We start from the raw sequence: 12,269 nt of genomic DNA, 5'->3' as shown, positions 1-12,269 counted from the left end.
TCCCAGGATCTGATTCCCAGATTATCTTCTTATCCCAGATTATCTGTCAGTATAGACACAGGCTCTTTCCACACAGCTGAATAAAATCCCACATTATCTGCTTTGAACTGGAATATATGGCAGTGTGGTCTTGTAGCGGAACCTTTGTGCTCCGGTCCTTGTTTGTGCGCAGTGGAGGAATGGAGACGGACAACTGAAGGAATTCCAAGAAAGCAGTTTTATTTCGCTAATGGCCACTAGGGTTCCCCCTAGCACAAAGTAAGTGCTTCTCCAGGGGAACAAACAGTGGCCGGCTGAGTAAATATTTATACACATTACAGGGTTCGGGTTATGCCCGCCCACAAGCAAATTCATTGGCTTAGAGTTGTGACGCTGCCCAATCAGTGCTGACCAGCAGGCCGGCTGCACTCTTTCTGTGCCGTGCTCACAAATCATTCAGAGCGCCTGCGTACGCATGCGCTGTTTGTTTATCTTTAGCTTTCATTTCTTCAGAAACACATGATTTCCCAGAAGTCACATGTTTCTGTGAGTTTATGCACCCGGGTCGCTAGCTGTCGCCATCTCTGCCCATATATGGTATTTCCTGGGGTTCTTTAACCTCCCGCCTCACTCCCCCATTTTCTTTTTGCGAAGCGCATGTACAAAAAGCTGAAGCAAAGCATTTATGGTTCCATCCAATCCCGCTTGGCTTGGAGTATGGCTATCTTTTTTTTAGGTAAGGATTGTGTGACACACCTAGTACATATTTGCATCATTATTGGAGTGCAGCACATAACTATGAGAACAATGAACAATCCTAAAATCCCTACCAACAATATGTTCTTCAACCATTCTATTGAGGGTAACCAGCTAGTCACCCAGGAGAAGGGAGACCAACCTTCTATCTCCTGGACATTATTGTAAATTAACTTTTGTAATGACTCGATGTCATCTTCAATAGTACTATTCAAGTTATGAAATTTCACTACACAACGCCCTCTAACCATGGCGCATAACCCCCCCCTGGCCGCCAGTAGGTAGTCAAGGGCCAACTTATGCTGTAGGGCCATCTGGCTGATTTCTTCTACTTCAGACTGGATTTCCCGGAAAATTTTACCAGTGGCATTTATGGACTTTTCAAGGCGGCAAGTCAGGCCTAGAACACTTCTACGATTTGCTTGAGCTACAATCCCTGGGTAAGCACCCAGTGTCAACAAGCCTGTGATCAGGCCTCCTCCTACACGGGAGGCTTCTGAACCTGACAGGGCCTTGTTAATAATGACCTCATCCGAGCATTCTGGTCCTAGAGGGCCTGTTTGCACAATGTCCCGTTTCAGGCGCTGATGCCTTTTGTGTAAGACCTGAACTGGGAATGTCAAATAACCCACACCGACACACTGGTAGTTGCCGGGGTGATAATTTGTGGCCCATTTATCAAAGAAAAACCATAGATTTGGATCCCTAATTTGCCATAACGGACAGAGGCTTTTACCTAGGCTCAGTTGGGTTAATTGTTGCAGTATGTTCATATAAGATTTTAGGCCCTCAATAGAATCATTCACACTAAATGTAGGATAATCTGGATACATGCTAGCCCACTCGGTTGCGGTTAGATTTAATCGTGAGACATAAGATGTATTAAATCGTCCATGTAGATAGAACCGGTCTCGACAATGGGAATAATTGCCTAATCGGGAAAAGAACGCCTGCCTAGTTCCCCAGTGTTTCCACTCAGAATTCCATATTCCCGATCCTCCACAACAGAAGCACAAACCCCTGGTGGAGGTGTGGTATCTAAACCGTCGAAACCGAGTTTTATTTATTTTTTTCGGTATGCTAGAAAACACGGTAGGTGGACCCTCCTGAGCCTTGGACAATCCCTCCAACACAATCTGTGGTTCATCAATTAAATCGGGAAGAAATGAAAAATCTCCTACGGTGAGGGGGTGTTCATATATTAATGCTACCTCTTTCCCGTGCTGCTCAAACATATAATTGGCATGTTCTTTTATCCAATTCCCATGTGCTCTTTTTCCAAAAGAGAGAATAAAACTCAGCACAAATAATATACCAAACACAGTGCGCTTTTCTCCCCTCCTCATAACTTGTCTCCCACTTTTTCCTCTCAAAATGTCTAGCCACCATCTCCTGGAGAGCGCCTTTGTTGGGCCATGCTGCGACATACTTGACCACCGACGCTCCGTTGCACCCGAAGGGATCAGCTTCATGGCCTTGTTGACCCCTTAGGGAGTTGCCGGATGATCCTGAGTCTCAGGTCCTCACCAGGAACTCGCTCCGTCCGCCACTCCTCAGGTGCTAGTTTTACACGGGTGTAATGTATCCACGGCTTAATCTCCTTCACCTTCACTGCAGTGGGGGTAGACAGGAGCACAACATAGGGTCCTCGCCACTTGGGTCCCAATGGCTCAATCTTCCAATCCTTGACCAGAACCTCGTCACCTGGTGAAAAACAATGTAGAGGTGTGGTAGGGAATGGTGGGTTCAATTCAGAAATGTATTTTTCTAACTGCTGCATTTGTCTGCCCAAAGCCTGAACCTGGGCCAATGTCTGTTTCTCTCCTATGAGGTGTTGCTCAGCTCCTGTCTCTAAGGCTCCCTTCAAGTTCAAAGGGGGTCGTCCATAGAGTCTTTCAAAAGGGGAGAGTCCTGTCCGTTTGTGTGGTGTACATCTGATTCCTAATAATGCCATGGGCAAAACCACCGTCCACGGCAATCCTGTCTCTTGGCAAAGTTTCCCAAGCTGAGCCTTTAATGTCCTATTCATTCTTTCCACTTTTCCAGAAGATTGGGGTCTATATGCACAATGTAACTTCCATTTTATGCCCAAAATTCTACATAATCCTTGCACAGCCTGTTGAATATATGCGGGGCCATTATCTGATCCAATTTCTAAGGGTATGCCAAATCTGGGAATAACATCTTTCATTAGAGCTCTTGACACCTCTACAGCCTTCTCAGTCCTTGTAGGGTAAGCCTCCACCCATCCTGTGTATGTGTCCACGAACACCAGTAAATATTTGTATCCTTTGTATGGGGGCATTTCTGTAAAATCAGTGACTAAAGCTTCAAAGGGTACCCCACCCACATGTTGGACTCCTGGTGGCTTGAGGGGTCCTTCTCTGGGGTTATTTTTGATACATGTCCAGCATCTTCGGGCTGCTGCTGCCGTTAGGCTATGTAATCCATCGATATACAACTGTCGTCCTAGCAGATTTGCCAATGCCATTTTTCCTAAATGTGTGTTTTGGTGCATGTGTTGGACTAAGTGCCATGCCAAGTCCTTAGGGACGTAGACACGGGCGTCTGGCATCACTATGAGTTCTCCTGACCACTGACCCTTCTCCTTTAAGGCCCATTCTTCTTCCTCTGGTGTATATGTAATGTTATGTTCAGTTAATTCTACCTGTAGGGCCATTACCTGATGTTCAATATAGGGCAGCCTAGCTGCCTCTTTGGCTGCCAGATCAGCCTGCCTATTTCCTTGCACTACGGGATCGTCTCCACGTTGGTGCCCTTTACAATGCATCACAGCCACCTGCCTTGGCTTCCAAACCGCCTCCAGGAGATCCACAATCTCTCCAGCATGTTTCACGCACTTTCCTCCAGACGTGAGGAGCCCGCGCTCCTTGTACAGTGCTCCGTGTGCGTGGAGGGTAGTGAAAGCATATTTTGAGTCTGTGTAGACGTTAACCCGCTTTCCGCTTGACAATTCCAACGCTCGGGTCAGGGCAATCAATTCGGCCTTCTGGGCAGAAGTCCCCGGGGGCAGTGACTCTGCTTCCAGCGTCTCCCCCCCCCACCGAACAACCGCATAACCTGAGTGTCTTTGATTATTTTCCATAAAGGAGCTTCCATCTGTGAACAGAGTGTCGTCCACCTTAGTTAGTGGCACATCCTTCAAATCCGGTCGACTGGAGAATACCTCATCCATCACCTGGGCACACTGATGGATCGTGGTGTCTCCTGGAGTCGGGAGCAAGGTGGCCGGATTCAGAGTGGAGCAAGTCTCCAGGGTCACCAGTGGGTTGTCACACAACAATCCCTCATATTTCATTAACCTCTCACTTGTGAGCCAGCGCGGTCCCTTAATGTCTAACAGTGCCTTAACGCTATGGGGCACCTTAACTGTCAGTGGCTGTCCTAGGGTCAATTTATTCGCTTCTTTGATTAAATCTACTGATGCTGCCACAGCCCTCAGGCAAGGTGGCAATCCACGAGCCACTGTGTCCAATTGCTTTGACAAGTAGGCAATCGGCCTTTGCCATGAACCTAGTGGTTGGATCAATACTCCAACCGCTGTTCCTTCCCGCTCTGCAGCGAACAGAGTGAATGGTTTTTCCAAATCGGGCAGTCCTAATGCTGGAGATGACATCAATGCTTCTTTTAATGCCTTAAATGCCTGTTGACATTCTTCTGTCCACTCAAATGGATCTTCTCTTCCACCTCTCGTAGCCTGGTACAGTGGCTTAGCCAACACGGCGTAGTTGGGGATCCACTGTCTACAATATCCTGCTGATCCCAAAAATTCCCGCACCTGTCGCCGGGTGCTGGGAGTGGGGATGGCACAAACAACTTCCTTTCTTTCAGCTCCTAACATCTTCTTTCCTTCGGTCAGATGGAAACCCAAATATTTCACCGTGGGACAGCACAACTGGGCCTTTTTCTTTGACACTTTGTAACCCTTTTCTTCCAATGTCTTGAGTAATCTCAAAGTATGCTCTCTAGTGCCTCCTAGTGTCCGGCAAGCGATAAGCAGGTCATCTGCATATTGAAGCCGAATTCCCTCTTCCTTAGGTATTACAAAATCCTGTAAGTCTTTGGCCAGGGCTTGACCAAAAATGGTCGGGCTGTCCCGGAACCCCTGAGGAAGGCGTGTCCAAACATACTGGGTCCTTTGCCCTGACTGCTGAGATTCCCACTGGAAAGCAAAGATCGGTTGGGATACAGGGGCCAATCGAATGCAAAAGAATGCATCCTTTAAATCCAATACAGTAAACCATTTGGCAAATGCTGGTACTAGACTCATCATGATGTATGGATTTGGCACTACCGGGGTTAGGGGAACGGTGACTTGATTTACAGCCCGCAAATCTTGAACTGGGCGATATTCTCCTTGTCCTCCTGGTTTCTTGACTGGGAGCAGGGGCGTGTTCCATGGGGAACTGCATGGTACCAATATCCCATGCTGCAGAAGTCGCTCTAGATGCTTTCTGATCCCCTGCACTGCCTCTCGACTGACGGGATACTGTGGCTTACATATGGGTCCCATTCCTCTTTTCACTTCCACCACCACCGGCGGAACATATTTAGCTAATCCTGGAGGATTATCTTCTGCCCACACTAAAGGAGTCTCATGCCATGGCCATTGTATTTCTTCAGTAAAAATCCTAACTTGAAACAGTCTCCATTCCTCTTCCATGGGAAATGATAGCTCCATTTGTCCATTCTTCATGAACTGGAGTTGTGCTTGTAATTTTGATAAAATGTCCCTTCCCAATAAAGGGACTGGGCAGTCTGGGAGATATAACATCTTATGCTTGACCTGATGTCCGGCCAGATTGCAGGTGCGTTCCTTAAGGAAGGGGCACTTCTGGGTCTTCCCAGACACCCCTATTACTTTCGTAGTTTCCCGAGTTGGTGGACTAATTTTTGTATTTACTACTGATTTTTCGGCACCTGTGTCCACTAAAAAGTCCAATTGTTGGTCCCCGATTTCAAGTGTGACCATCGGCTCCCCGGGGTCCAACAAAACAAGAGCCTGGCTTCCTCATTCCTCTCCTCCATCCATATCTTCCCATTCTTCTTCCCATTCTTCTTCCATCACAGCTGCTGCAGCTATCACCTCTCTTGCAGGAAAAGGTACGTAGTTCCCACGCCCTCTTCCCCTTCCTGGGTTTCTTCCTCTCTCAGGCCTTCCTCTTTCTCTCGGTCCTTCCTGACTTCCTTCTCTTCCTTCTGGGCATTCACCTTTCCAGTGTCCAAACTTCTTACATTTAGCACATTGGTCTCGACCTAACCTCCGAGGGGGCCCTCTTCTTCCTCCTTGTCCCCCTCTGGCATATCCTCCTCTTCCTCTCTGTCCACTTGCACTTTGTTCCATCATGGTAACTAATGCTTGGTATTCCTGCTTCTTCTTCCTGTCCTTCTTCTCTTCTTCTACCTGGTCCCTCGCCATATAAACTTGATCTGCGAGTGCCAACAATTCATTCATAGTCTTTCCTAGAAATCCTGGTTGCTTTTGAATCTTTCTCCGGATGTCAGGAGCCGCTTGACTGATAAAAGACTGTTGAATCGCCCTCCTACCGTTTTCATCCTCCAAATTATATGGGCTATACTTTCTATATGCTGCCTCCAGCCTTTCCAAAAAGGCTGTTGGTGACTCAGATTTTTCCTGTACCACTCCCTGAATTTTTACAATGTTGACGGGTCGCGGCGGGCCCCTCTTTACCGCTTCTACCAATATACGCTGGAATCCTCTCAGTCTCTGCAAATGTCCTTCTTCTGCGGTGTCCCATTGGGGATCTATTTCCACAGGAAACCTCGGCTGCATCACCATCTTGTGGGGCACCAACCTGGGCTATGGCTACCCCATTATTCAACACTGCTCTTCTCTCCTCTGATGTGAACAACATATTCAACAATTGTCTGCAATCTTGCCAGGTGGATTATGGGTTGCCATAATCCCTTCCAATAGCCTAGCCATAGCTTGGGGCTCTTCACTATAAGGTGGAGTATTATTTTCCAATTCAAAATGTCACTACTACTGAAAGGCACTACCTGGTATGCTTGAACTATCTCATTCCTGTTGTTTATCACAGGCACCGTTCTCAAGGGCATCTGGAGGGCCGGTCCGGTCGGTGAATCACCAGGCCACACCGGAGCTCCATGTCTCCGAGTTTGTGCCGGAGAAGCATCACTGGGCATCCGTTGTGACTTCTTCTTTTCCTTTGTTTCCTCCTGATATTTTTCTAGGCTAGGATAGTGTTTCTTGGCCGCTTCGGTTGACTCCGAAGAGTAGGGTGGGGGTCTCGTTCCTAGTGTAGGTGCACCGGGGGCTGTTCCCTGGGGTGGGGGGGGGGCGGTGGCAAGGGGGGCGGCAATAATTCCTGTTGTCTAGCCTGTACACTCAACTGTAAATCTGGGTAGTCCTCCTCATTGGATTGGAAAACTTCCTTCTTTTTCCCCTCCTTCTTCACCACCATACATCTGCCATTCCTGCACTGTCGAACCCAACCTGGATCTTCTCTAACTACCCGTTCCCACGTAGCAATATAGACCCACTGGTTCGGATGATTCACAGCACAATATTCTTCCACTGTTCGGATCAGTTTCAGATCCCACGTTCCTTCTACTTGCCAACCTAAACCAAACTCTGGCCATTCTCCCTGACACAAATTCCTCAGTCTATAATCTCTCAGGTCCCTTGGATTCCCTGCTACGGCTCTGCTAGCAAAAGAGCCAAAATTATCTAAGATGCATTGTAAGGGAGTGGAGCTCTTTGAATTTTTCCCTCCCATCCTGCCTAATAGAGGGGACTGTCCTGGCCTGGGCACCCGGCCACTCAATGGCATGCGTCAGGAAACACAAGACAGAACCCCTTTCTACCTCCCTGGGAACTTTTTTTTTTTTGTCCCTCCCAGCGCTGGCGTTCCCTTAATATCTCATGCAAACCCCTATACTTGCCAGAATTCTGTAGACGTCGGACCAACCTTCGCCCCTGGGCTTTTTTCCCTGGATCCTTTTCCTCCTAGCCGATTTCTGTGGAACCTCGCTGATGTTGCAGCTCTCACCGTCAGTCGGCGTTGGCATCAGAGGCAAGCACCGTAGCCGGTCTTGTAATATTCAGGGGCCCCTTCTCGTCTCACGGTAGTTGCCTCAGGCCCCCACCGCTGAGTTGAGGCCGTCCCGCCAACGGGATCCGTCTCCAATCTCCTGGCCCGTCTTATAGGAAATCACGTCGGGGTCACCAGAAAATGTAGCGGAACCTTTGTGCTCCGGTCCTTGTTTGAGCGCAGTGGAGGAATGGAGACGGACAACTGAAGGAATTCCAAGAAAGCAGTTTTATTTCGCTAATGGCCACTAGGGTTCCCCCTAGCACAAAGTAAGTGCTTCTCCAGGGGAACAAACAGTGGCCGGCTGAGTAAATATTTATACACATTACAGGGTTCGGGTTATGCCCGCCCACAAGCAAATTCATTGGCTTAGAGTTGTGACGCTGCCCAATCAGTGCTGACCAGCAGGCCGGCTGCACTCTTTCTGTGCCGTGCTCACAAATCATTCAGAGCGCCTGCGTACGCATGCGCTGTTTGTTTATCTTTAGCTTTCATTTCTTCAGAAACACATGATTTCCCAGAAGTCACATGTTTCTGTGAGTTTATGCACCCGGGTCGCTAGCTGTCGCCATCTCTGCCCATATATGGTATTTCCTGGGGTTCTTTAACCTCCCGCCTCAGTCTCAGATAACCCAGTTCAAGGCAGATCTTGTGGGATTTTCTGCCTTGATATTCTGGATTATATGGCTGTGTTGAAGGGCCCTCGAATAATCCAGTTCAAAGCAGATAATCTGGGATCAGATCCTGGGATATACGGCAGTGTAGATTTAGTCTCAGTACAGTATAAATGCTTCTTGTGCAACTCTTTATAGTTAGCCATGTTGTTTTCAGTTCACTTTGCATAGGATATCATGGCACCACTCTGGCCTGTTTTTAAAAGTCCATCATCTAACAGTTGGAATGTCCCTGATCATTGCACAACATGAAAGGTTTATAAAAGAAATGTTCTACCTGTTAACATTAGCATTTATTGCACACTCTCCAGCTGGGTCTCTGTCCAGTTTGGCAGAGACAGTTCCAATTAATTCTACCTTGTGTATTTTTTCCAACTGTTTTCAAGATGTTCCTCTCTCTTGCCCTTACTTTTTCCCTGTGTGTTTAGCTTGCTTCAGTGCTAACATACTGAATTTAATGTAAAATAGTAGTTTGCACTCAGAAAGATGTAGAATCAGAAAGATGTAATTCAGAAAGATGTAGAATCAGCCAAAAGCCAATTTATGCAACCTCTCTTATGTGTTTTTCAGCATCAATAATTTGCCATCTTGACCACATGCTGATCTTGCTTGCACAAATATATGGAAAATTTGCTAAAATTGTGGCAATTATAGAGTTCTTATGAAGGGACAAAGATGTAAAAGATGTAAAAATACTCCTCTTAATCCAAAGTCAAAAACAGGAGGCCCCTTTTCTGTGGAGGAAGGACACCACGAAAGTTGGATCTTCAAACTGGAAAAGAACTATTTATTGAGAGCTTAGCAATGTGACAAATACATGCATACAGGCAATTAAAGGATTTGTCCAACTTTCAAAATGGTTGCAAGGGTTTTTTATCACTTCCACAGAAAATAGCAAGCATATCCTTATTGGCTTACAAAGATCATTTACCTTATTTGTCTAATGTTGGCTACATCACAAGCATATTAACCATCATGCAATTCCATTGGTTTTCTATGCTGTAACAACATGTGACTCTTTAGACAATTGTGCTTTCATGTTATTGACCCTGATCTCAGTACCTCCTTATTTTTTCCTTGTTGCAAGTATAGGTTCAAAACCGTACGAGAATCCTAGGGAGTAGTGGGTAACCAGTTCTGACTTGATGTATTGTTATTATTTGAAAGTAACTTCTTTTCTCTGGAACAACTCTTTCCCCAAACATCAGCATTTTCTCTCAAGCGCAGGCCTTTCTCAAACATAGGCCTTTTGCAAGTTAGGTCAATCAAAACATATGGGACTTGTAGTCATTACAAGTATCTTTGAAAATTCTCTTTTTAAACTCACGTCCCTCTCACTTAGAACCAAATCTTTTTGATACTGAATTGGGTTACATTTGCTTATTCAGTTTTAAATGTAATGATGCAATATTTATTTATTTATTTATTTATTTAAAACATTTATTTTCTGCCCTTCTCACCCCGAAGGGGACTCAGGGCAGAGCACAACATATATACAGAAAACATTCAATGCCAGAATATAAAATAAACACTAAGTATACATAAACACTAAAATTAGTTATCTTCACATTAAAGCAATTATTTAAAACCATCACAAGTAATAATTAGTCATGAATTGTTGTTACTGAGCTCTACAGATAAATGGAAAATAAATTCTCCTTTATTGCACTACTAGTTTTCTTAACAGATTCATTCAGTGATTGAAAAGTAACCTATCCTTCCCATTGCCTTCCTATCCTTCCCAGAAACTGGGACAGCATTTTCTGTGAACATCAAATATGATTGCCAACTTAATAATTGCTTTTATATAAAAACACAGCTTTAGGTAAATTTAAGGTTTAAAGTTGCCAATTGGAAATCTTCAAGAGAAAAGGTTTTGTTCTTCATTTCTTTTCCTTCTTTTACGTGTTTGCACATACTACTTGCTCCTTAATTCGTCCCCACTGATATTCTTCAAAAGAATGGGCCACTTCTCCTTTCTCAGGTGGCCTGGTAGTGTAATAGCTAGTTGTTGATTGCTGGTTATGCTGCAATGATTATTTACTGTATAATTGCTTCATAAAATTATAGGATGGTGATAATCATTCAATTATAATTAAATGGACAACAGCAATAAAATATTTGATTTTAGAACTCTGTCATAAAACTCTGAACACATAAATATTTCGTATCTTAATACCCATCACATACATCACTAAATTTAAAGAAGTATTAACTGCATTGTACTGACTTTCATATGAACCTGGGAAGATGGTCCAATAGCCTAATGAATAAATATGTGGAACTTACATTGTTACTCATTCACTTGAGTATCCTGACGGTGGGTTTATGCTACTATAACAATGGGTCATTTTCGGAATACTTGGTAGTCTTTGAACATAAAGTTAGGGGTTGAGTCTTGTCTATATGTGATATGTAGCTTGCAAAGTTGTCTATAGGAAACACATGCTTTTGTGCTCTAGAAAACTTCAAATAGATATTTTCTGCTTCATTTAAAGTAGCCTATCGTAAGAAAATATTGCGTCTGTTGCTTTCATAGGATGATACTAGTGGGAACATAACTCACATTTTATGTTCCAGTTAGGATTGGGAAGAAATGTCACCCAATTTAACATGCTTGATGAAAATAGCATTTTTACATCTCTCAAAACTTGTTGAATGAAAATGCATACATAACCATGAGCTTTTTTGATTAGAAATACATCTCAGTCGGTGAGAGAAAGTTGCAAGCATTAACTATATCATTCAATTAAATGATCAAATGGGGAGAAATGGTGGAAAATGTATACATTTCCACAAAGAAAAAAACCCAGAAAGGCATGCAACCCAGTAAGAAACAAGGATAAAAAAAACTATAGGTGTTTTTTATAGAAACTTGGAGAAGCAACAATTTTCCACTTTCCCTCAGTATGGTGACGTTTGGGACACCCTGTACATTAAACACGCATTACCCTCTTGGAGTGATGGAGGTCAGTCTTGGTGCCGAGTGGGGCGCTTCAGGATGATATGACCAACCAGCGAGCAATGCTGGTGAACAAACATCTTTTAAAAATGTAGCCAAGGCAGGGCAGGAAAAAAATCTATTAGTGATAGCCTATCTCAGTGAATCTCTCTGAAACTATGTGATTGAATTTTTAGTCTTGCAAATTTGCTTAACAACTGGACATTTTCTATGCTGAGAAGTCATCCTGCAGTGGAGTGCCCTTGTCAAATTTTCTTAGATGATAGTTGACTGTACAGTGCATTGGGGGATCATTGACAGCTGTTATGTCTGTAGTCTTCTAAAGTAGTATAGCTGGACACTGTGGAAACATACAAGTATAAATTTTGAATTTAAATTTGTGCTTGAGACCCAGCAATTCTGGCTTCTTCTTTTTTTTTACTTTTTCCACAGCCAAAACAGCCTTTAGTATACCAGAGTTGCTTTCACAAGTAGTTAGTTCAATGTGAAGCTTGTGTCCTGCTGAAAACTGAATAGATTATAGCATGGTTTATGCCCTGAGCTGCATTGGATTTCAGTCATTATATTTTACTCTTGGTGAATATGCTGGAACCCAGCAAACAGAAATGGGAAAAGAATGCATATTATAATCATTTACCATTCTCCAGTACTCAAAATGTTCTTTCTGCATCCATGCAAGACATTTGTATTTTAAGCTTCTGGGAAGAAGAAGATATGTTTAATCTCTGGCTAGATGACAGTAGAAAAATATGAGAAGTTAATCATATGGGGCCGGGCTGTGGCGCAGCTGTTGAGCAGCTG

The 12,269-nt window shown here is 44.4% G+C and overlaps 2 protein-coding genes across 4 annotated transcripts in view; one reads left to right on the top strand and one right to left on the bottom strand.

The window, feature by feature from the left end:
• Positions 1–12,269, top strand: part of glp1r (glucagon like peptide 1 receptor) — a 151,787-nt gene that overhangs the window by 31,741 nt on the left and 107,777 nt on the right. The gene's annotated exons all lie outside the window — the stretch shown is intronic.
• The window catches only part of saysd1 (SAYSVFN motif domain containing 1), a 123,126-nt gene continuing 113,161 nt past the window's right edge, over positions 2,305–12,269 (bottom strand). Inside the window, exon 2 of the mRNA XM_062973630.1 lies at positions 2,305–2,439. Coding sequence (XP_062829700.1) covers positions 2,344–2,439 — 96 coding nt within the window. The 3' untranslated portion in view covers positions 2,305–2,343. The remainder of the gene's footprint in view (positions 2,440–12,269) is intronic.

This window comes from Anolis carolinensis, chromosome 1, assembly GCF_035594765.1.
Source record: "Anolis carolinensis isolate JA03-04 chromosome 1, rAnoCar3.1.pri, whole genome shotgun sequence".
NCBI lineage: Eukaryota > Metazoa > Chordata > Lepidosauria > Squamata > Dactyloidae > Anolis > Anolis carolinensis.
Note: the sequence above shows the minus strand (reverse complement) of the source record. Positions and strands in the feature narration are given on the sequence as shown.